This window comes from Sus scrofa, chromosome 7 (genome assembly GCF_054392235.1).
Source record: "Sus scrofa isolate SSC_HxYL_T2T_F1_AM1 chromosome 7, Sscrofa_HxYL_maternal_Yorkshire_Landrace_v2.0, whole genome shotgun sequence".
NCBI classification, from domain to species: domain Eukaryota; kingdom Metazoa; phylum Chordata; class Mammalia; order Artiodactyla; family Suidae; genus Sus; species Sus scrofa.
In genome coordinates, this window is record NC_139389.1 from 96,294,898 (window position 1) to 96,320,840 (window position 25,943).

General features: G+C 38.1%; 1 protein-coding gene across 6 annotated transcripts in view; it reads right to left on the minus strand.

The window, feature by feature from the left end:
- LOC106504493 (uncharacterized) overlaps positions 1 to 25,943 on the minus strand; it is a 759,489-nt gene that overhangs the window by 139,237 nt on the left and 594,309 nt on the right. For 5 of the 6 annotated variants that reach the window (XR_014809320.1, XR_014809310.1, XR_014809322.1 and 2 more), the window contains one exon: positions 5,114 to 5,184. Coding sequence is in view for 1 of the 6 variants with exons in the window: in XM_084967039.1 (XP_084823165.1) it covers positions 5,114 to 5,184 (71 nt within the window). In the remaining 5 variants the exon portion in view is untranslated. Of the gene's footprint in view, positions 1 to 1,817; positions 5,185 to 25,943 lie in introns of those variants that run through there. The other variant, XR_014809323.1, reaches the window with a different exon arrangement.

Genomic DNA, 25,943 nt, shown 5'->3' on the forward strand with positions numbered 1-25,943 from the left:
TCAGGGTTGAACTAAAATCTACACTATTTGCTCTCTGGGTCTCAGGCTTCCGACTACACCACCTGCTTCCCTGGGTCTCTAGCTTGCAGATAGCAGGTCAGGGGACTTTTCAGCCTCCATAATCCCCTGAGCCAATTCCTTATATTATAGCTATCAGTATCTCCCATTGGTTCAGTGTCTCTGAGAATCTGGACTAATACAGTGACCTATTACATTTCCAGGAATATACCAGAGCTTTTCAAAATCTCCTGAGAGCATCTCATTCCTCTTTATTTCCTTTTTAAGTCTTTGGTCAGCTTTGTTACCTCCAACTAGTAATTCTGTCTCAGGCAGCTGCAATGGACAATTGCCACCGATTCAACCAGTGAACTGCACACAGGACTGTTCAGACAGAGCAGCTGAGTCAGGCCAATTAAAGATACATCTTGAGAATGAAGCTTTTCAATGAGCTGACTAATAGATCAAATGGTGATGACTGTCATTGATTATCTGGGTACAGAATATCTGGGGAGCTCCAAATTCATTCTGTCCCCTTCATTGGCTTTCAGGGTGTTGGTTTTCAAACCTACTTTGAGGCTGGGGAGAGGTGGGATTAGGTCAAGTTGTAGTGCCGCAGAGCTCATTGCTCTTACCCACATCTAATCATTATTCCTCAGATTGTCACAAACCTTTGTTTCATTTCCAGAATTCTAAGAAAGGTGATTTTTGACTATTTTTGACAACATTCTATTAATTTTCTGGATAAGCGGATTTCTTAAGATCCTTACTCCACCATTTTGGTGGTCAGAAGCTTTCAGTAATTGTTTAATAAAAGTTATAAAGACATTTTCTTCTGAATACCATTGAGCTGTGTTCCAGATATTTTAGTATGGAGTGCTTTTTATTTGCTACTTTAAATAATTTATATTTATGTTGATTTCATTATTGAACCAGAGATTAATTTGGGTAAGTGCTTCAGATTTTCCATGTATATACTCTCTTGATTTCTTTATTTTATTTTTATTGCGTTAAGGAAAAATTTAATGACCTTGTCAGTCTTTCCTTTTGTGTGCTTAATAAGGATTTCTTTGTGGACATTCCCATTAATAATTTTTGTACATGTCTCTGGAACTATAATTATATATTTTTGTGTACGAATAATAAAGACATCAATATTAGCAATTGAATAATACTATCAAAATATTAGTCAGAGACTATATATTGTTGGCTATATAATGTAAACTTCTCATTTAATTCATATTATGAAAATTTATTTACCTTTTTTAGGATATTTTACTTTTTTTTTTTTTTTAGGGCTGCACCTTTGGCATATGGAGGTTCCAAGGCTAAGGGTGGAATCGGAGCTACAGCCACTGGCCTACACAATAGTCACAGCAATGCCAAATCTGAGCTGCATCTGCGACCTTCACCATAGCTCACTGCAATGCCAGATCCTTAACTCACTGAGCAAGGTGAGGAATTGAACCTGTGTCCTCATGGATACTAGTCAGATTCATTTCCACTGAGCCATGACAGGAACTCCTAGGAGATTTTTCTTAATGTTTAGTACATAAACTTTTAAAAATTTTGTATCTACCTGAGGCATTTTCTTTCATAAAACATCTTATCTCTTCATGTTTTCTGCCTTAGTTCTTGGGAATTTTCCTGAATCTAATATGTATCTAATATTACTATTGTCACTCTTGCTTTCTTGGTTATATTGGTCAGGTATTAATTTGCCAACCCTTCCTTTTCCTTCTTTATCTTGTTCATAGTTTTCTTTTGCCAAAGTTTTAACCTATTTTGCTGACAGATTTGTAGCTCTTTCATTCATTCACCTTTTTTTTTGTTTGTTTTTTTTGTTTTTTTTGTTTGTTTTTTTTTTGTTTGTTTTTTTTTTGGTAGCACCAGGGGCACGTGGAAGTTCCTGGGCCAGGAATCATACCCTCTCCACAGCAGTGACCCAAGCCACTGCAGTGACAATGCTGGATCTTTAACTCATTGCATCACAGGAGAACTCCCCACCGTTTGTTTTTAATAATGTAATGATGTATATTAAGTAACAACAACAATAAATTAGGTTTCCATAAGGCACTAAAGAAAACCAAGTCCTGGACTTGTTATCTCAAGATGTTTATATAAATTAAACTCTATTGCTAAATTTAAAGTAATCTCCAATAGAATTGGATTGTGAATCCAACAAGTTAAGTGCCCTAAAAAAGAATGGGGGTGGCTGGAAAGTCTTTATTAATCTGATAGAAGATACTATAAATCACAATTTCTCTTTCAACTTTTTTTTTTAAATCTGAAGAATAATTTATGGCTACATGCTATTTTACTAAGATTATTTCATTTAATTCTCAAAAAAGTGATAAATACATGATAAGTGCAAAATATTCATAAATATTAGCCAATATTATTACTGCTACTACTAAGTTATGCTTAAGAGCATCCTGTGAAGAGGGTGTTATCATTCGCTGTGAAGAGGTTAAATGTCTTGGAGGAAGAGGAAGAACGCACCTTTTGTCCATTTTATTCCAAACCCAATTCTTTCTCTTCCACGTTTTGCTACATTAAATGAAAAAAAATAAAATGTTGAAAAATAACTGAGGCTCATTTTGCAACACAATCACGACAACTGCTAAAGAATTTTCATGTGTAAAGGAAAATACTTCTGATTGTCCATGTTGAATGAGTTTAAACATCCGTTATTCATTCTTCTGAGTGTGTATTTACTAATTCTCAATGGTTATGGCAGGACTTCTGTGTTGCATGTTGTATTCTGATAACTCATAGGACTGTTTTAAAACAACGAACTCTCCCCAGAGAGAAGACAGTTATATCTAGCACCATGAAACTAAACACACACTTCTGGGACGGCAGCTACTATTTCCATCACTTACAGGAGCCTCCCAGACCTTCTACAGCTATCCTAGAAGATGCTTCTCCAAAATACCAACTCTCTTGCAAATCTTGTATAAATCCTTTCCTGGGATCTCAAAATCACAATAACTTTCACTTTTTTCTCATCCTCCAAACATGTTTCTCATCTGCCACAGCGCAGAATTAACGGACCTACAGACATCCTGCTATATTCTCTCCAAATATGTCCTTCCTCTTCTTCCCCACTCCAACCCTGGTCCAATTCCATAAGACGATTTATACAAGTCTTTTCTTATTTGATAAGAACTTCTCTAAACCTTTCAGCCCACATAAATCTCTGAAGTGTGAACAAATCATATTATATTTTTTATTCCTTCACCCCAAATAGAGTGTAATAGTCTACACAATATGAACTGTCATATGCATTTTATTAGCCCACAAGAATTAATATAGTTCAAGACACAGAGTAGTTCCAAAATAAAATTTCTTAAGTTAAAAAAATAAGTTTTAAAAGCATTTGGTATAGAATGATGACTAAGTTTAAACATTTTCTATAGATTTGGATTAGCTATGTTTAAGCATAATTTTTGACATTTAATACAATTTTTGGCATTTCATATAGTCTGTGTAATTATAAAATGCAATAAAATCAACAAAAGGAATAAAGTCCATGTAAAATTTTAACCTTACACAAATTTCATTTAAGAGTTTAAATATCAGTAAATGTCAAACAAGAGCTTTCCCTGCTCACTAATCAAAGGGAAAGGAATTGAGACCATTTTCCTTAATTATACGAAAATTTCAAGCTGCTTTTCTACTAATTTTATATTGATTATAAAAAATGAGATATCATAAAATAAAAAGAATATAATTAATCTTATTAGCAATTACTCTATTCAAGTGATTGGCCAATCACTTAGATCAAAATACAAAAAAATACGGATATTTTAATAGAAAATATATCATGTATATATCTTCAAAATCATTGTGTAGCCTAATCTAAGTTTCATTCCTAAAATTTAATAGGTTTCTTAGTCAACTGGCTTGTAGTCTCAAATCTATTGTTGTAAAGCCAGCACTTGAACTCCAGAATTTCAGTTCTTTTGGGAAGAAGTATAGACTGAATGTTCATAAGCGTCCAAATCATATGTAGAAACCTAATCCTCAGTATAACAGCATTAGGAGGTGGGGTGTTTGGGAGGCAGTTACATCCTGAGAAGGGAGCCCTCATGAATGGGATTAGCATCCTTATAAAAGAGACCCCAGAAAGCTGCCTTGCTTTTCTGATGTGTGAGGACATAGGAAGAAGACAGCCATCTATGGACCAGCAAGCTGGTTCTCACCAGACACCAAATCTGTTGGGGTCTTGATTGTGAACTTCCTAACTTCCAGAACTGTAAGAAATAAATTTGTGTTTTTTATAAGCCACCCAGTATATAGCATTGTATTATAGTAGCCCAAACAGACTAGAAAAGGAAGCCTGGTATAAAAATTTGGCTGAAAGTAGACTTTGATATTTCTCATTAAAAGAAGTCTTTATTTCTTGGCTTTTAATTGATGTGAAAATGGCAGATACCGTTCTGTTATCATATCTACTTCTTTTCCTTTGTGCCCTAACAGTAAGAGAAAACACGTAATATTGGCTTCTTTTCAATTTCTCTTCTTGCTCCATATTTCTCTGTTTGTCCACATTATGGAATCGCATTTGTAGACATCTTCACTATTTTGACAAGGCTTTCTTTTCATTCTTTTAAAATTTCTAAATATAACAGAAATCCTTCAACTGCACTATAAAATGATTTTATGTTAATAATTCTACCATTCCAATGTTCATGAACCATTTGGGAAAATACTTGGTCCTGTCATGCCTCCAGTTTCCTCATTTAATCTGATACACAAAGAGTTTCTGAACACCTGCTATGTGCCAATTACTGGGAAGAGACCATTTGTTTCAAATGCACAAGCTTTCCCATGGAAGGGCTTGGCATGTGCTATTCTTAATGTTTACAAAACTCTTGTCATTATGGAAATACCATTTGTTCCCAGCCTGAAAAGATGCTGTGAAAATGTCTTAGTCAAAATATAAAAATTACAGGTGTTTTGTTTCCTTAAAAATGCTCTAGTTTGTGGCAACCTGAACATCTTATCTTTCATGTGCTTCTTCTGCTGCTGGGTGATTTTGGGTGACTTGACCATCCTTACCTGTTCACACTCCTTTGCTATCTTCTGAAGATGCAGTTTTATTACATACCTAGGCTGTCCTGTGAGTTGGTGGCTAGAAGTCCTTTTGAGTGACAGTATCCCAGTTCTACAGCAATAGACCTGAAGAAATAAATTGTTGGAGTTGTTGGGATTAGCAATTATAAATCTCTGCGTAACTCTCCATCAAAGATGGGCCCTAGAACTCCCTTTGTGGGTGCACCCTGCAGGTAGATATGGATGGACCTAGTGAAGACCAAACAGCAAGTATCATGGGTTTATGGGAGATGGGTTGTCTAAGCAACACTCTCAGATGCTATAGCAATCTGGGATCCACAGAGCCTGACAAATGTAGTATCCTTTAGTTAAAAGGAAGACTCCTCCCCTTGTTAAAATGACAGCTAGTTTGGGTTTATTCATTTATTACCCACCTCTCCTCTCTGCCATAGTAAGAGATCGAGTGAGCCCATTTTCATGTCTGGTGAGAAGGAGCTGATCAAATGTTAAGATTAGGGACCTAAGACCTCAGCCTCAGATCAAGAAGATTTCTAAAATACTGTGTGAAGATTCTTCAGATCATGAAGTGACTAAATGCATTAACTATCTATTATGAAGGTTTGAAGTAAATATAAGACTAATCAACAAATACATTTATAAAGTGGCATGTGCTATTTAAATTATAAAAATACTCATTTAGTTTATATTTTAAAATCCAATGAAGTTATAAATTGTTATATTTATGGAGTTCCTGTTGTGTTTCAGCGGGTTAAGAATCGGACTAGTATCCATGAGGACTCGGGTTTGATCCCTGGCCTTGCTCAGTGGGTTATGATCCGGCTTTGCCTCGGGCTATGGTGTAGGTCGCAGATGCAGCTTGGATCCCGAATTGCTGTGGCATGGGCCAGTGGCTGCAGTTCTGATTCTGCCTCTAGCCTGGGAACCTCAATATACTGCAACTGTAGCCCTAAAAAGCAAAAAAAAAAAATTGTCATGTTTGGGACTCAGGAGTCATAAATTTGTTTCCAGGAATAATGATATTGATGAAAAAGTAAAAGTAATGTGAACATAGAATAAAAAAGAATCAGAGGAGTCTGAGACAGGATGTTTTGGGGAAGAAATCCCCAAAGCCCCCCAAAGCCTCTTAATCACCTTATGTGTGGACATTCTTTTACAAAAATAAATAAATATAACATTTTAAATAAATATTCTTACTACCTAAGTTTTTAAATGGTTCATGTTGAGAGATGTTGAGATGGTAAGAAGAGTTGTATATCTACACTAGCACTTTAGAAGTGCTCGAACCCAATTTTCCTTAAGCATGTTCTCAAAGGAAGAAAGCCTCTAGGAAGCTATATTCTTTCTGTGGAAATCTATGTACTTCAGATGGATGGCCTTTGTTTGACCTATGTATGTGTCTCTCTGGGATTTTTTTTTTTTTTTTTTTTTTTTTTTGCTTTTTAGGGCTGCACCCAAAGAAACGTAGAAGTTCCCAGCCTAGGGATCCAATCGGAGTTACAGCTGCTGTCCTGCACCACAGCCACAGCAACATCGGATCCAAGCCATATCTGCAACCTACAAAACAGCTCACAGCAGCGCTAGATCCTTAATCAGGGAGCAATTGAACCCACATCCTCACGGATACTAGGACACTACAATTCATTTCCACTGCACCACAACAGGAACTCCCTGGGATTAATTTTTTTAATGGACTTTATGACCTTTCAATAATGTGGATTCTCATCATCACAGATTAACACGTACTTTGACTTCAGTAACTATTTTTAATCTCTGTGGAAAACAATACAAGGGAACAGGGAGAGTGAAGGACAGAGAAAGTGGAAGGCATTCAGGAGGATTTCTGCAATTTTTTTTTTCTTTTTTCTTTTTTTTTTTTTTTTTTTGTCTTTTTTAGGGCCCACACCCAAGGCATGTGGAGTTCCCAGGCTAGGGGTTGAATCAGAGCTGCAGCCACTGGCCTACACCACAGCCACAGCAACACCAGATCCAAACCACATCTGTGACCTACACCACAGCTCATGGCAATGCTGGATCCTTAACCCACTGAGTGAGGCCAGGGATGGAACCTGTATCCTCTTGGATACTAGTCAGATTCATTTCCACTGAGCCATGACAGGAACTCCGAGGATTTCTATGAATTTTCATAAGGTGAAAAAGTAATGCTCCAAATGTTATTTTGAGTTATCTTGCATTTGTTTTAGAAAAAGCATAACAAAATTAGCATACAATTTCAGAGGCAGTGTTTATAATGTATATGCATGCGTGTGTGTTTACTGTGGATGGAGTCTACTAAGTGGACATGTCTGTCAGAATTTTTGTATAAATTATACCCATACCTTATTATATAAGACCTCCAATTTTTTCTTCTTGAAAGGATATCTGGTATTTAAATACAGGAGCAAACTATGTGCAGAATTGTTTTAGCTTTTTAATTTTTCTTCAGTTATTCTCACCTAATAAGATTTTTAAATGAATCGCCCTTGTCAAGTTTTTTTTTCCCAAAGCATTTAACTTAGTTTCATGAAAACAGATTTCCTCCCACACTCATATTTTGTTACTTTGAATACTTATAGAAATCGAGTAATAAAATAACAAATATGCCCTCCATAAACAACCTTGGAAGAAGAGAAAAAAAAAAAAAACAAACCAAAATATCTCTTAGTGTGAAAAGAAGTGTGTCAGCATGCAGTGTATTCTGGGAATCCTTGATCTGGAAAGTGGTTAAATGAAGGTCACTTAAGAGAACTTTCTATCATGTGTAACACCATAAATGAAGAGCAAGCTTTTTTTTTTTTTTGCTTCATCTGTGGCCTATGGAAGTTCTAAGGCCAGGGATCAAATCCATACCAAAGCAGTGACAATGCTAGATCCTTAACTTGCTGAGGGACAAGGGAACTCCATTTATTGGAAGACATTTTTATTTTAAAAAATGTTTTAAATTACTCAATGAATTTTATTACATTTATAGTTGTACAAAAATCATCACAACCAAATTTTATAGCATTTCCATCCCAAACCCTCAGTGACATTTTTAAATGTAGTCAGTGGGGTAAACTTAGCAACCAGCAAAGTTCTATCCTTCCAAGCCCAAAAGAGAAAATTCTTCTCTTCAAAGACTTTATTACTACCTCTCATCAATTAACTGCTAATAATACTGAGTAGATAAAATTAACCCTTGTTGCAAGAAGGTTTGACAAGGTGACTTAGCATGCTAATTTAGGAGACCATTCATTTAATGTATTCTTGAATAGGTTTTACATATTTATAGATTGATTCATTTAAAAGCAGTGCTATTTTTCATCAAACTATAAATTTTTATTAATGAAAAAAATGTGACAAATATAAAGAGAGTTTAATATAATGATATATAAAAAAACCTCTAACACTCAAATTGTGCTAACACCAAGTTAGGGCAAAAATGAGGAAAAGGCCAGAATTACAGAGTATCAATGAAGCATAAGTTTGTAGCTCTTCCTCAGGGGACATCTAGGAATGTTAATTAAAAATGTCTAATTTTAAAAGTAGAGACCATCTAAAACCCTCCATTTTTAAATCTGGCAAAATGTCTGAACTTTATGGGTTGATATTCCCTCTTGTGCTCTACTGATATTCCATTTAAATGTAAAATTTGTAATAATGCAAACTTTAATCACTGCAAATGCTGCTAATATAAAATAGTGAGAGAAATATAAGGAAAAAAGGAGATAAATTAATTAAAATAAATATCGCAACAAAAAAAATCAAGAGGGAGTTCCCGTTGCGGCTTAAGTCATAACGGACCTGACCAGTATCCATGAAGGTGCAGGCTGGATCCCTCACTCAGTGGATTAGGATCTGGCATTGCCATGAACTGTGGTGTAAGTCACAGACTCGGCTTGGATCCCTGGTTGCTGTGACTCTGGTGTAGGCTGGTGACTGTGGCTCAGATTCAGTCCCTGGCCTAGGAATCTCCATATGCTACAGGTGTGGCCCTAAAAAGAACAACAACAACAAAGAAAAAAAATCAAGAGAAAAAATTGTGTAGAGACTATATTCCTTGTTTATGCAGCTGATCCCACCTACTACTCATTCTATGTTCACGGATATTCAGCCAGCATCTCAACTGGCCAGAGTTCTTGGCCAGGTAGAGTAACACAAAGCTTATTTTATGGAGGATGGAGTCCAGTGGAGTCCAGAAGTAAGAAAAAAGGTGTGTCACACAGAAGACATACTACCCAGTAATTACAGAGCATTGCTCCCAAACTGTAGACATTTCTTCATTGATTCTCCTAATAGGACTTAGTCTAGGCTTAGAGCATCCTGGACCATTGCATTTATCATTGTTTTTACTCAGCCTTAAGTGGCCAAATAGCACTGAAGCCCTGGACCATGCAGAGAGGATTTTTTTTCTTTCTTAGGCTCCATTCAAAACTAGCAGAGTTTCAAGCCACATGTAAATGGTCACACAGCACACCAAACTCTCCTGTGCTGCCCACCAAATTCAAAAAGGGCAGCTAAGGGGTATGTCTTCTTAAGAGGTAGGGAGCACAAAGTGAAGCTACTGGACCTTCACCTTTGAAAGGATATTCATTCGAATATACTTCAGCTCTCAGAACCGTTACACTCTGCACAGAGGTGGTAGATGTTTTTTCATTGTTTTTCCAGTCTCACCTCCAATAGAAAACACATTTCAACAGAAAACCTAATGGTCTTACTATCATTTCCTATATCCCATCAGCATGATTTCACTGATTTAGTATAAAGTGTGATGGGCTGTGAGACAATGAGTGTATCATAGCATTACTCTCTCTAAACAACTCAACTATGAGTTAAAAAGGTGAAGCTACTGATGTTCTTGGATGAAAGTAATTGCTGGTGCTTTCTACTCGTAAGTATGGAGGTGGGGGAAAGCATTTGCCAGGTCAAAAGTTGTGTATCATGTACAAGGGGCTTGTGGATTGTATTTTTTTTCATAAATATTTTATGTGTGAGGCCCCTCCTTTTGGAAGAGTTATCCATTATCCACAACCTCTTGAATTCGGGCACAGACACATGCCTTGCTTTGACCAGTAAAGTATGAACAGAAGTTGGAGCAGAAGGTTTATGAGTAAACCTGTAGTTTATTATTTTCTCTATTTATTACCTCCATGCTTATGGTAGCATTAGTAAAAACACTTTATAAGCCTGGGTTCCCTGAAAGGGAACTTTTATAAATGAGAGAAGGAAGGAAAGAGTGAGGAAGGAAGTCTTTCTATAACAAGTTCAGAGAAATGTCTTCTTTGATTCAGGAAGACTCCATATGTGAATGTGTGGATGTTTCAGAGGTGTTTGAAGATTTAGGGTACCACCAAAACTCTGAATGCTCCTAGATTTTCCCAACTTTAACTGCTGAGCTCCCACCCAATTCTTTATCAATTAATAAACTTTCACATGAGAGACTAGATATGGTTTTTAATTCAGTAAATATTTTAACTCGACAACCCACAGGCTCAATCTCAGAATGCTTTTTGGTGATCTCAAAACTGGAGCTACATGAGTTAAAGGTTGGTCTTGTAGTGTGGTCTGAGAAGTTCATGAGATTTTGTCTATTACTTGAAATAAGAGTTTAGGTTGTGAATTTCTTGGCTTTCAGGTATCCAATACTATCAAAAGCACCCATCCTACCATAACACCCCCTGATTTCTTCTAAATTTTATCTTTTTACATAGTAGTAGTCAACCAGTTTCCCAGTGACTGGCCAAAGAATAAAAAAGTTCCTAATGATTAATTATTAGACTAATAGTCTAATTCATATTTTGCCTTAAATATTCTCAAGCAGCTATACATTTACTTTCCAGAACATGAAGAGAAATTTCATTTCATATCTGTTGCTAGTAATTCATTTTCTGGTATGAATTTCTCTACAAGTGAGTTTCTGTGGTAGTAGTTAATGGCAACTGTAGCTAATTTACCTGAAATAGGATCTACTGGGAAAATGTTAGTGTCTTAAATGGGAAAGGTGGGGAACCAAGGCAGCCACAGCGGGCTAGTCATTAGAACTATAGGAATGGTCTCTCACTAGGAACACATGGCCTGACATTACCACTGGTAAACTTGCCCATGTACCACTTTGTCAATCTGCCAAAACTCAATGAAAAAAGAATCCAGTGACCTTGTTCAATTCTTGGGCTTTTCCCTTGACAAGAAAGGAAAGGCACTTGATGTACAGTTTCTCTAGACCATATACCAAGGAAAAAAATATTTCCTCAAGAGGAAATATTGGTAATTTTAGGAATGGATGATGGAAAGCTAAAAGTTAAAAAAAGAATCCAAACATTAAAATAGTATAATTAACAAAATGGTATAATTTTCTTGATATGTTAAGGATATGTAATATATACTCCATATAATAATGTTTATATTATATTATCAACACATAACTAGTTGGTAGGATTACTAATATGTTTATATTTTGCCTCTGTATTTTTTAATTTCATAAATTTTTCTTATTCGTTTGTGTATCAATTGTAGATTTTTGGTTTGCAGTCACTCTGAAGTTTTGATATATGAGTCTATATATATATATATATATATATATATATACACATATATATGAGATTGTTTTCCCAAAATGGCCACTTCCAGAGAAAGGCGTGCTGATGAATATTCTTGAGAGCTTTGCTTTTAAAGTCCATTCCCCACAACAAGCCACATTCACCCCTGTTTTCCCAGGAGAGCCTCCAAGAACTGCAGTCAGGTCTGACCCAGATTCCTATGGAGACTTTGCTTTGCCCTGGGACCCAATGCACGTGAAAGTCTGTGTGCACCTTTTAAGAATGGGGTCTCCATTTTCCCCAGTGTTGTGGAGCTCCTGCACACAAGCCCCACTGGCCTTCAATGCCAGATGCTCTGGAGGCTCTTTCTCCGAATGCCAGATCCCCAGGAGTGGGAACTTGATGTGGGGCTCAGAACTTTCACTCCTGTAGGTGAATTTCTGTGATACAGTTACTTTCCAGTCCATGGGACTTCCCACCCAGGAGGTATGGGGTTGCTTACATCGTGTAACTGCCCCTCCCACCTCTTGATGTGGCCTCCTCTTTGTCTTCTGGAGTAAGATATCTTTTTGAAAGTTTCCAGTCCATTTGGTTGAAGATTGCTCAGCATTTGGTTGTGATTTGGTTGTTTTTAGGAGAGAAGTTGAACTCCAGTTCTTCTATTCTGCCATCTAAATCCCATCTCCCATTAATTGCATACATTTTTAATAAAAATGTGCTAATTTGAAAATTTGCAAAAAAAAAGGAAAAAAATAAGTGTAAGCATTTTTGAAATGAAGGGAAATTGAGAAGTAGCACTAGATTACATAAGAGCTGATCATGTATCAGTTATGCATATTTCAGACAATTCACTTCCCCTCTTCTCCTTTTTCTAAACACTAACATTCCTGTTTCTGAACTTTTAGTACAAAACCCGAGAAGTGTCATGGGAAAAGGAAAATAATTGACAATAAAATAATATTAGCTCATTTCGACAAGTACTCATTATGAACTCAATATTTTGCCAAATGCTTCATATGGTGTAGGTATTATAATTATTCCTGTTTTATAGATTAAGTATTTGCAGCTCAGAGATGTTCAGTAACTTAGCCCTGGTGACTTGAATAAATAAATGAAATTCGAATATACTCTTCTTTCGGCTCCTGGAAATTTCTGATGGTGGATAAGAAATGTCTGTTCATATTGTTTAATCCATGATCCTTCCTGCACACATTTGGCATGTTTTTTAAAAGATACAGGAGTGGGTCCTGAGCAACAAGAATTTTTTAGGTTCATATTTCAAATATTCAGTGAGCATTCCCTTTGTGCCAAGACCTCTAAGGTGTTCTTGAAGGCAACATGCTGCTTCTCTAGGTCAATCAGTAGAAAACATTTATTCTTGATCACTTTGATTATTGAAATATGATAATATTTTCATTTTAGATGCAGAGAAACAAGTGCCACAAAGCTGTTACTTAATAAAGAATACTTTTAGAATATAGGGAAAAGTATCTCCAAAGAGCTAGATAAGATAGTTCAGGGTCCGTACCTTTGCAGGGTTCAAAAGTCAATGTATATTCATAACAATATGGCCATAATTTTGCTGGAGTCTTTCCATATCAATAGGAACTTACAAGGATGAACTTTAAATCTGATTTTTCTTGGTACGATGACCACTTCCCAAGCACTTCAGCACTTCTCAATATTTTATAGGATTCTTCCAATTTCCAAAGGGATAACAAATTCAATGAGTTTGTGAGCTGACATTTCCATCCATATGCTAGGATTTCACTTCTCCCTGACATTTAGATGTTCCTTTGGTGAGAAAACATAAACAAGGCAATGGCTCACAGCCTTAATCCAGGAAGGAAAGGAAAAGGCATCAGTGAAGTAAATGTCATTACCTTTAAGCTAAAATGTGTTATTCTGAGCTTAGTTTTTCAGAATCCTGTGGTTTTCAAATGTCTTTCTAAATTTTAGATAAACCAACAAAGAAGCATAGAGAAGCTGCCAAGTGCCAGGCACTCTGCAAGGTAAGGGCTTTGCTCAGTCTTGCAGGAAGCAACTCCAGCCCATCGTTCCACTCTGTCCACCAAACTAGCTCATTTCCTTAGGTTACTAAATGAGGAAAGGCTGGAGCAGGGAAACAAGTATAACAGAGGAAGATTATAATGGTAGGCGTCCATGTGGTAATAGGAAAAATAAATTGAAGGGTATAGATTCAAAAAATATTTAAGAGATAGTGATGACAGCCATTGGATTTATCTGGGGAGCTTGAATAAGAGGTGGGAATAAATTGAGAATAAATCATATTATTTTAGATTTGTTTTTAGTGTCTGCAAATGGGATGAAAATCATCTTTAGGCAGGATAATGTTGAGCTGCCTGAAGGATAGTCAAGAAGATATGCCAAGATAGCAGTTGGGTCATAGTTTAGAAGAGAAATTATGTTAGAAATAGAAATTTGTGAGCAATTAACACATAATGAAAGTGAATGGATCACCCCAGGGGATCTTGTGTAGTGATAGTAAGGAGAGGTAGGTAAAGTCCCCAGTGCCTATAAAAGTGGTTGAGCACAGACATGGTTGTTAATTAGCAAGGACATGAAATAGTTAACTAACAAAAGGATGACTAGACATTGGGAGAGAGAAAGATCTTTTTCTAATGTACAGATAGATATATAAATCAGTAATGATAATTCCATATGTTATGAATAAAATCTATGAAAATAAAACTGTCTCCTACAGTAAATTCATTAAACTTTTCAATAAATACAGTGAGTTAAGCATGGAAAATGTTATACTTTTTTTTTTTTTTTTTTTGTCTTTTGTCTTTTTTTGTTGTTGTTGTTATTGTTGCTATTTCTTGGGCCGCTTCCGCGGCATATGGAGGTTCCCAGGCTAGGGGTCGAATTGGAGCTGTAGCCACCGGCCTACGCCAGAGCCACAGCAACGCAGGATCCGAGCCGCGTCTGCAACCTACACCACAGCTCACGGCAACGCTGGATCGTTAACCCACTGAGCAAGGGCAGGGATCGAACCCGCAACCTCATGGTTCCTAGTTGGATTCGTTAACCACTGCGCCACGACGGGAACTCCGGAAAATGTTATACTTATTTTAAGCACAAGACAGTTGAGGCTAAGAATGGTGCTCTGGTACATGGCTACAAAGATGCAATTCATAATAATAGAACCAGCAGTAAAACCGTTTTTTTTTTTTTGTTGTTGTTGTTGTTTAGTATTAAATGAGGAATTGTTAAAATGCAAGTTTCATTCGTTACGTTGGAATGAGGAGAGAGGATGTGGGTAAAAGAGAGAGAATTTACTCCTCAGACTATGATGCAAAAATCACAGGAGTCTGAAGGCAGCTTTATAAATTGAAACCATCTGAAGGAAGTGGAAGAAGATGAGAGAACAGTGGTCCTTTCCACCTTTCTCAAAGCCAGTAGGGTCTCTTTCTCTACCTCTCTACAGAGGTCCCAGAATGGACTCCTTTCTGTTAGACTTACAAAACCCTGGGCCTGTCTCTCATCAGTGCTAACACAGTAAGATTTGTATTAATAATCCTGTTCCCGAAACACATGACCCAAAATTCCTTTTCAGAGTTTCAGTTTGTTGATGGAAATTTTGTTTGAATTTAAGGTGCATTACAAAGCAAGGCCCCCTTTGCCCTTTTATATCAGAAACCCCCTCCAGAGTGGTTTGGATTCTCTGAGTTGCATTAATGGTGTTTTAATGTGTCAGAAAGGCAAATATTCTCATGTTAAATAATTATTCTCTTTTCATCCATCAACTAGCAACTCATTTCCAAATTTTTTTTTTTTCCGCTTGTACGTGTGTGCCTCTTTCCACCTACTTGAAGAATGTGGGATTAGGTGAAGAGGGAGGAGCAGTATCTTTCTCAGTATAATTAATCTATCTGCCCCAGGACCTGGAACAGCTTAGGATAAATGGGACATTAAAGCATATTTCTCTTCTGTTCTAAGTGGGCATCCACTTTTTATATAGGATGAGAGGGATCGATGCTTCTATCCCAATGACTCTTGGTATGAAGTCACTATGTTTTCAAGAGAGATACAGGATTGCCTTTCAGGAATCCTTAGGGAGGGAATGCCAAGTAAAAATAAATAAATAAATAAATAAAATAAAAAATTAATGATAATTTCACAATAAAGTACTGCCAAGGGAAAAAAAAAAATAAATGGAGTGCTGTCATTGACATTGTTCTAGTGGTCCAGGCCAAGGGAGGAAGCACTAGAATTTAGGGAACCATTCCCAGTCACTCAGAACCAAATACCATGGGATATTTATTCAAGGATCTTCGCTATGGATATATTTCTTCAGAACATCTGCTTCCCCTTTTATCTAGTTCTTGGTGTAACAAGCAAGGATCTGATTTATGATTTTATCTCCTGGGTTGACTTACTCACTAGGAGAGAAGTTTCCTTGAGCAAGTGATCCAAGCCAGTTATCTTAATAGTTACATCCTCCAGTGTAAGTTAATGTATACTCTTTTGATTTATTCATGTCCATTGTGATTAGATTCATAGCAACAATCTCTGAGCCTAATAAATGCAGAGTGAGCTGGTAAAATAATTTCTTAGCTGGTAAATCAGTGAGCCAAACCTGGACCTTGGGCTCTCATCCAGGAGCAGCAGAATCCCTTATTGCAAAGACAGTGAACTTTAGATCCAAGTAATCATTGTTTGAGCTCTCTTTTTCATTTGGCAGAATGTTATTTAATCTCAGGATTCTGAATTTTTCTCATTTAACAAATGGAGATAAAATCAGCATTGAAAGTTTCATGTAAGATTAGAGGTAATGTCCTAAAGCCACAAAACTCCTAGAGAAAAACGTAGGTGATAAGCTCCTTGACATTGGTCTTGGCAATTATTTTTTGGATTTGCCACAAAAGCAAAGGTAATGAAAGCAAAAATCAGTAGTAGTACTACCTCAAACTAAAAAGCTTCTGCACAGAAAAAGAAGGCACCTACAAAATGAAAAGGCAACCTGAATGGGAGGAAATTTTTGCTAATTATATATCTGATAAGGGGTTAATATCCAAAATATACAAAAGACTCAGTGGACAAAAATAGGCAACTTGATTAAGAATGGGCAAAGTCGGAGTTCCCGTCATGGCGCAATGGTTAACGCATCCGACTAGGAACCATGAGGTTCCGGGTTCGATCCCTGGCCTTGCTCGGTGGGTTAAGGATCCAGCGCTGCCATGAGCTGTGGTGTAGGTTGCAGATGCGGCTCGGATCCTGTGTTGCTGTGGCTCTGGCGTAGGCTGGCAGCTACAGGTCCGATTCGACCCCTAGCCTGGGAAGCTCCATATGCCGCAGGAGCAGCCTAAGAAAAATGGCAAAAAGACAAAAAAAAAAAAAAAAAAGAAAAAGAAAAAATGGGCAAAGTCTCTGAATACACATTTTTCCAAAGAAAAGATACAGATGGCCAACAGGCACATGAAAAGATGATGATGAAATGATGATGAAAATCATCAGGGAAATGCAAATCAAAACCACAATGAGATATCAACTCACACCTGTTAGAATGGCTATTATCGAAATGACAAGAAATAACAAGTGTTGGCGAAGATGTAGAGAAAAGGGAACACTGTGCACTGTTGGTAGGAAGGTAAATTAGTGCAGCCACTATGGAAAATAATGTGGAGTTTCCTCTAAAAATTAAAAATAGAACTATCGTGTAGTCCAGCAATTCCATTTCTCGGTATTTATCCAAAGAAAGCAAAAACACTAACTCAAAATAATACATGCCCCCCTGTTTATTGCTACATTATTTACAATAGTCAAGATATGAAAACAACCTAAATGTCCAACAGATGAATAATGAAAATGTAAGACACACACACACACACACACAAATAGGAATATTATTCAGCCATTAGAAAGAATGAAAATTTGCCATTTGTGACAACATGGATGGACCCTGAGAACATTATGTTAAGTGAAGTAAGTCAGATAGAAAGACAAATACTGTACCATCTCACTTATATGTGGAATCTAAAAACAAAACAAGACAAAAACAAGCTCATTAGAAAACAGATTGGTGGAGTTCCTCTTGTGGCTCAGTGTGTTAAGAATCCAGCTAGTATCCATGAGGACATAGGTCTGATCCCTGGCCTCGCTCAGTGGGTTAAGGATCTGGTGCTGCCTCAAGCTGCAGTGTAGGTTGTAGGTGCAGCTCTGATCCTGTGCTGCTGTGGTTGTGGCACAGGCAGGCAGCTGTAGCTCTGATTCAACCTTTAGCCCAGGAAATTCCATATGCCATGGCTGCAGCCCTAAAAAGAAAAGAAGAAAAAAAAAAAAAAAAAAAAAAGAGAGAAAACAGACTGGTGGTTACCAGAGTGGAGGGGATGTGGGAGATGGGTGAACTGGGTGAAGAAAATCAAATGGTGCAAACTTCCAGTTATAAAATAAATGTTATGGGGATGTATTGTACAGCATGACAGCCGTAGTTAATAACACTGCGTTGCATGTTTGAAAATTGCTTAGAGAGCGGGTCTTAAAATTTTTCATCACAAGGAAAAAATTCTTTATGTCTGATAATGAATGTTAACTAGACTTGTGATTGTTTCACAATATATACAAGTATTTATTTATTTATTTATGTTTCTTTTTTGGCTGCCCTACAGCATATGGAGTTTCCAGGCTAGAGATCAGATCCTGTTTAACCCACCGTGCTGGACTAGGGATCAAATCTGTGTCCCTGGCACCGCAGAGATGACACAGCAGCGTCAATACGCCTATATACAAGTATTGAATCGTAATGTTGTACACATGAAACTAATATAGTGATATAATGCATGTCAAGTATGCATCAATAAAAATGTTTTCTAAAAAAATAAAAGATTAGAGGTAATGTGTATGAACTATCAGGTATATAGAACTTAGTATCTTAATTGTAATGTTGTAATCTATTAAGGAATATCTCTGCTCAGAGTCCCTGCTTGTGCGGCCAGTCTGTATTTCTCTTTTTGACAATTCTTCATCTAGAATTAAAGTGTAATAATGTAACTTTCCTTTTCCTAAAAGTATCACTCTAGATCTTAAAGCACCAGCAATGGTCATAGAAACGTTTGTCCTAGAATTTAGGTATGTGCCTTGTCTCCTAACCAATCTGCTGGACAGTCCTCTGAATATGCATTGTATTTAATAAGGGAAAGAAAATGTGTGGAATTATTTATGGCAGAAAGCAGTGCAAGGGGTACTGAAGCCATATTTTCTACTCTGAATTGCCATTGGTTTCTCCAAGGTGGTCTCTTACAGTCTGGAAGCTAAGAGATTTCAGTTAAAAACTCTTGGATTGAGTAAAATATATCCTTTTTTGATTAAGTGCCTGCTAGACCTGGACTTGAATAGGTCACTATGTTTCTAAGCTATGGCTCTTTAAAGGCTGAAAGTTCCATGCATAGGAGATTGGCTGAACCAAGTGGGAAGTGTCAGTAGGCAAAAAATGAGCTATGAAAAATAGTTTCATAGCCTAACTGTAGATGAGGCAGTTAACTGCCTATTTTATGGTTTCCATCCTCTTAGACTGAACAACCAATTTTCCAACTCTGGTATACATCTTTTGGAGACTGTCACTATTCACAAACCAGGTAGGATGAAAGATTGACTAGCAAGGTAAGTTTTATTTTGATTATTTTTTTTTAGCAGAAATTCAGGCGTGTCATGTGAAAATTGATCTTGTCAAACAGATGTCATTGCTAATGTGGGTACAGGTGTACTCAGAAAATGTAAAGGACTGTGATGGACTGAATTGTGTTCTTTTACATTTATGCGCTGAAGTCCTAACCCTCAATGTGAGTAGATTTGGAGCTAAGACCTTAAAGGTAATTAAGGTTAAGTGAGGTCATAAGCGCTGAGCCTAATATAACAGGATTTGTGTCATGATATGAAAAGGAAAAGATACCAAGAAATGCATGTTCATATAAAGAAAAGGCCCTGTGAAGACACAGGAGAAGGACTGACTATAACCAGAAAGAGAGATCCTAAGAGGCAGTTAGCACAGGAGGTACACTGAGTGCTTTTCTGTGTTTCAACATTAGATGATAGAACTTTGAAAGGTGAAGAACAATCTGTCCTTGTGTCTTTTTAAAAAAAAACTGAAATATTGTTGTTTACATTGTTGTGTTAGTTTCAGGTATACAGCAAAGTGATTCAGTTATTACAGTTATTACAAAGTGATTGTTGTACCCATTCATTTTTTAGGTTCTTTTCCCATATAGGTTATTACAGAATACTGAGTAGAGTTCCCTGAGTATACAGTAGGACCACATTGATTACCTAATTTTTATTTAATTTTCTTTTTTGTCTTTTTTTTTTTTTTTTTTTTTTTTAGGGCCACACTTGTGGGATATGGAGGTTCCATGGCTAGGGGTCTAATCAGAGTTGTAGCTGCCAGGCTATGCCAGAGCCATAGCAACTTGGGAGCCGAGTGGCATCTGAGACCGACACCACAGCTCACGGCAATGCCGAATCCTTAACCCACTGAGCAAGGCCAGGGATCAAACCCGCAACTTCGTGGTTCCTAGTTGGATTCGTTAACCACTGAGCCATGACGGGAACTCCCTTATTTTATATTTAGCAGTGTGCATATGTTAATCTCAAACTCCTAATTAACCCCTCCTCTTATCATCCCCTTTAGTAACTATAAGTTTGTTTTCCATGTCCATGGATCTATTTCTGTCTTGTAAATAAGTCCATTTGTATCATTTTTTATTAGATTCCACACTTAATAATCTCATATATTTATCTTTCTCTGTCTGACTTCATTTAGTATGATAATCTCTAGGTCCATCCATGCAAATGGCATTATTTTCTTCTTTCTCAAGGCTGAATAGTATTCCACTATACATATTATATAGCATCTTCTTCATTCATTCATCTGTCACTGGGCAGTTAGGTTGCTTCCATGTCTTGGCTATTGTAAAAACTGGGCAGTTAGGTTGCTTCCATGTCTTGGCTATTGTAAAAACTGGGCAGTTAGGTTGCTTCCATGTCTTGGCTATTGTAAAAACTGCTGCCTGACTAACAATCAGCTCTTGTGTGCTTTTCTGGGAACTGCTTCATACCAGGTAGCTGGGGATGCTCCAGTGTTCCCTGGATCCTATCTCCAGCCCCTTCCTCTTCTCAGTTGCCCTTCACTGATCTCCTCCTGTTGTGATATATATGTGCTAGGAATTGTGCTAAAGGTTTTCTATATAACACATAATATTTTTAATCCTCTTAATTCTATGAGAGACAATTATTATACTCATATTCTCTCAGTAAACTTAGAGGAAAGCATTTGCATTTTGGCTCAGAGAGAAGCAGGAGGCTATGAGACTTAGTGAAAGAGGATACTATCTGCTTTAGAAGTTACTTCTCTAGGAATTCTGATGAGAGAAGCCCCTCTCTAGACAAATACGGGGCCTTCTGCCGTTGCTCCAATTTCTTGTTGTAGGTCTCAGCTTCTCAGGACCAGGAGGGCATTGGCAGAGGTAAGAAGCACTTGCCTTTTCTTTCCTAGACTCAGGAAAAGCAATTTAAGCTGCCTTTGAGGAGTTCCCATTGTGGCACATCAGAAATGAACCTGTCTAGGAACCATGAGGTTGCGGGTTCAATCCCTGGCCTCGCTCCATGGGTTAAGGATCTGGCATCGCCGTGAGCTGTGATGTAGGTCGAAGACGTGGCTCGGATCCTGCATTGCTGTGGCTGTGGAATAGGCCAGCAGCTGTAGCTCCAATTTGACCCCCTAGCCTGGGAGACTCTATATGTTGCGGGTACGGCCATAAAAAGACAAAAAAAAAGAAAAAAGGAAAAAAAAAGCTGCCTTTGATAAGTTTTAATAGATCAGAGAGGAACTTTCTTCAGATTTGGAGGATTCTTAAATTTTTTTTTCTCCTCATTTTTAAACTCTGTAACAGATTTTTCAAACCCCCACTTTTCAGGGCTCTGTTCATATAGAGCTTTTTTTTTTTTTTCCTGGTTTTCAATATCAGAAGCTGGAAAGTAAAAGGCTTATGCTATTCTGTCAGGATGCTCCGGGTAAAACTTAAAAGCTTGGTTTGAAAGTTCACAGCTTTGATAGTTTTCACCCAGTTCATCGATGGGAAGGTATCCTGGAGAGAGGATTATGCGATCCCTCAAATGTAGAGTTGCGCGGGTAAAATACAAGATACTCAGTTAAGTCTGAATTTCAGATAAGCAATAGTAATTTTTAGTGTAAGTATATGCACATTGGGACATGCATATACTGAAAATAATTTGTTGTTTTTCTGAAATCCGAATTTAACTGAGCATTCTGTATTTTTATTTGCAACGTCTGCCAAACCTACCCAAATGTGTATGATTAACTACACAGGTGAAAACTGAAGATGAGGAATGTGATGAAATATTTTCCAAGGGCTATGTTAATATAGTTTCATTTAATTACTATATTTAACTATAGTTAAATATAGTTTCATTTAATTACTATTGACTAGATATAAGAATAATCTACTATGATACTACCATGATATAAGAATGATACTCTATGATATAATATTAGTACTATTATAATACTACTATGAAGTAATTATTATGATATAAGAACACTACTGTGATATAAGAATAATCATTCCTAGTCAATAGAAAACAGAAGTTAGCCTCAGAGAGCTTAAGAATCCTGCCCCAGATCTCACTGCAAGAGCTGTGAGTAAAAGACAGGTCACCTGATTCCAAAACCTACTGTCATTCCAACTCATCTAAGGCATTTAAAATATGTTAGGGAGTTCCCGTCGTGGCGCAGTGGTTAACGAATCCGACTAGGAACCATGAGGTTGCGGGTTCGGTCTCTGCCCCTTGCTCAGTGGGTTAAAGATCCGGCGTTGCTGTGAGCTGTGGTGTAGGTTGCAGATGCAGCTCGGATCCCGCGTTGCTGTGGCTCTGGAGTAGGCCGGTGGCTACAGCTCCGATTCAACCCCTAGCCTGGGAACCTCCATATGCCGCGGGAGCGGCCCAAGAAATAGCAACAACAACAACAACAAAAGACAAAAAAAAAAAATAAATAAATAAAATAAAATATGTTAGGAGCATGCAGTGGTCCTTCCATCTCCCTGGAAAGAAAAAATACCTAGAAATCTGACTTCAGAAGCTGGAAAGTAAAAGGCTTATGCTATTCTGTCAGGATGCTCTGGGTAAAACTTAAAAGCTTGGTTTGAAAGTTCATAAAATAACGACAGGGCTTGGCATTCAAGGCAGACATAAGCATTGTCATAGCAAGTAAACAACTATCTTAATTACCAGGTTCTCCTGGGAGGCTGCTGTGCCAAGCCCAGAATTTCATGAATAGGTCTGGAAACAGGCGTTATCTCTTTTCCCAGTGAAGAGAGTGTGATGTAAGCTCAGGACAAAAAGAGGTGGTGGGTTGATTCTACGAAGGGACCACTTTTGAGGGCTGTCAGCAAGGAGCGGCCACACCTGCTTATGTGACCCAGGGAGAAATTATCAGGCCTGCTGCACAGCACTATAGATGCAGTGACATGTATTTTATTGAACCTCTCCTGGCACTCCTTCCCACATAGAGCTACTGTGTTTTGTTTGGTCCTTCTCACCTCATCAATGACACACCTACTTAAAAATGTACCACCTTTTCCAAAAGTGGTAGAACAGGCAGGCTCTGATTCAAGTCTGTTTTCCCCCTCTAATCCTTCTTGTTAACCCAGGAGTACAAACCGATCAAAAAGGCAGTAATTCCAATAGCACTGGTGGAATGATCTTCCCACAGTGTTTTCCATTCTAAGTGGTCCTATGGCTAAAACAACCCCACACAGTACATCCTCGGCTCCCCTCTCACCACCAGCATTGCCACTGCCCCCTCCAAACGCCCTAAGTATAACATACGAGGAATATACTATGGTGTTATCAAATGCTATCATCCCTGCATTTCTTTCCCTGAAACTTCGCTTTCTTAGGTTATGGGTGCTGACACTGGAAACATCTTCAATAGGAAGAGCTTGCCAATTAGCCATGCAGATAATTACCTGGCAACTTTTGGTTCCATGAGGACTGTTACTCTACAACTGCAAAATCAACAAACATGATGAGCACTAAATATCTGCCAGGCATTGTTTAACTTCCCCTTTTATCTGATGTGATCCTTGCTATAGATCTCTGGTCGACAAAGTATAGCCTGCAAGCCAAATCCAGACTATGGCCTGTTTAATTCATGAGAAAAGATTTTTTTTTTTACACTTTTTAAGGGTTGAAATAAATAAAAACAGGGAGGAAGAAAAAGGAAGGTAAAAAAGAGACCATATGTAGCAGCAAAGCCTGAAATAGCCGTGATCTGGCTCTTTACAGATTGAGTTTGCTAACAGCTGCTGTGGACCATACCAGGACCAGAAATCATAATGGTGTATATATTATCAGTATTGACTATAGACTGTTGTTATGGGCTGAATTATGTTCCTCACAAAGATAATTTCAAGTTCTAGCCCTTGGTACCTGTCAGTGTGACCTGACTTTGGAAATGGGGGCTTTGTAGATGTAATCAGGTTAAGGTGAGGTCATACCGAATTAGAGTGGACCCCTGTCCAGTAAGACTACTGTCCTCTATAAGAAGCAGAGAAGAGGTACAGACACAGGCACAAAGGGCTACCCAGAATTTGTCTCAATCAGCTATGGCAAGACACGCCAACCATCCACAAAGAAAGATCTTTATATTCACAGTACCATAGAAGTAGTAGACATAGGATGTCAAACATGGGAGGAGAGCACCTGGGTTGGTTAGGAGATAGAAGGAGCAAGGGAAAACTGTGGGCACGAGCCTTTGTTATAGTTCCCAATGGAAGAAATGGGTGGAGCATGGTAAGCCAGTTTAGGATTAGCTAGTTTGAATACTTGTAATGAGCTCTGCAGCACAGGGGTTGTCCCTAGCTGCCTGGTTGCTGGCTCTGGGGTTGTTAGGGCAGATAGATGGTGGATTGGTATGTGAAAGCCCATCCAGCAGCTGACAGGGGTGTGGGCTCTGGATTGATTCGTTTGCATTTGGAAAGGGAGCTCGACCTCTAGTCTTTACTGCTTCTCCGATTGGCTAACCCTTGGAGGGGAAGTCCTTCCAGGGTCAGCAAGGCCCTCTGAAGTCAAAGCATCAGATAGAGAAAATAAGAGACAGCATTAATGCACCATGTGATGACAAGACGGAGATCGAACTGATGAATCTATAAGCCAAGGGACATCACTAGAAACTAGGAAGAGGCAAAGAAGGATCCTAAACAGTGTCTCAAAGGAAGTGTGGTGCTACTGACACCTTGATTTTAGCCTTCTAACCTCCAAAGTGACAGAATAAATGTCTGTTGTTTAAGCTGCCTAGTTTGTGGTATGTTTTTATATCAACCCTAGGAAACTAATACAACCATTGAACGTAGTATCAGATTTATCTTAGCATGCAAATGTTTACTAACAGTGGGCATTTCAAAGTATCTGAATTTAGAAACACTTGAAAACAGCTTTAAAGACCCTCTGTGACTCTCTGGCTCATGGGAGTTTCACTAGTAGTGGAAGGAGAAGTAGGACATTGGACTTGGCCCTAGCAGGGCGTTTGTCTCTTGCAGATCCAGCAGGTTTTTAAGGACAAGTCTGGCACCCTCTGGGCATCAGATTTAATGAATTTTACTTTCTGCAGCCATAAATAAAGGGATTATATTGAATGAATCTGAGAATCTAGTGAAGTGTATAGTTCTATAAGACAAAAACACGCCTAGACATAGCCCAAAGCTGAATATGGATGTCTTGGCCTGAATTCCCTACACAGCCTGCAGCCAAGGGCTCCCCAGGAACTCTAAAAAGAGGGAGGAGGAATGAGGGAGGGGAGAGCCAAACTGAGGATGGGGAACTGAACTGGTAGCTACTAAGTGCTCTGTCCTATGACACTGTCCTCTGAGAAGCCATTTAACCAAGTCTTGGACAGTGTGTTTGGGGGAAGAAAGGGGAACAACTCATCTCCTAGCTGTCGCCGCCCAGTGAACAGAACTTCACTTACTAGAGTGTTATGTCCTTGCACCTCTGAGTTCTAGAGGTGCTTGAACTGAGTGGGGTCCTGTGACATCACAAGCTGTGGTGTCAAAAGGGCAGCCCTGACAGAGGGGGCTGGAGGAACGAGGGGTGCACAATCTAAGGTGAAGTCAGCTTGTGCCTCCAGGTCCCATGAAACGCTGGTCACCAGGGCTATAGCTGCAACAGGGGACAGGTGGGGTGGCTAGAGATGTTGAAGAGATATGAAGGAGAAGGAGATACATGACACTGTGGCTCCTGAGACACTTAGAACGAGTATGATTATGCAATTATTACTACTACTACGAATAAGAAGAATAACCAGCATTTATCAAG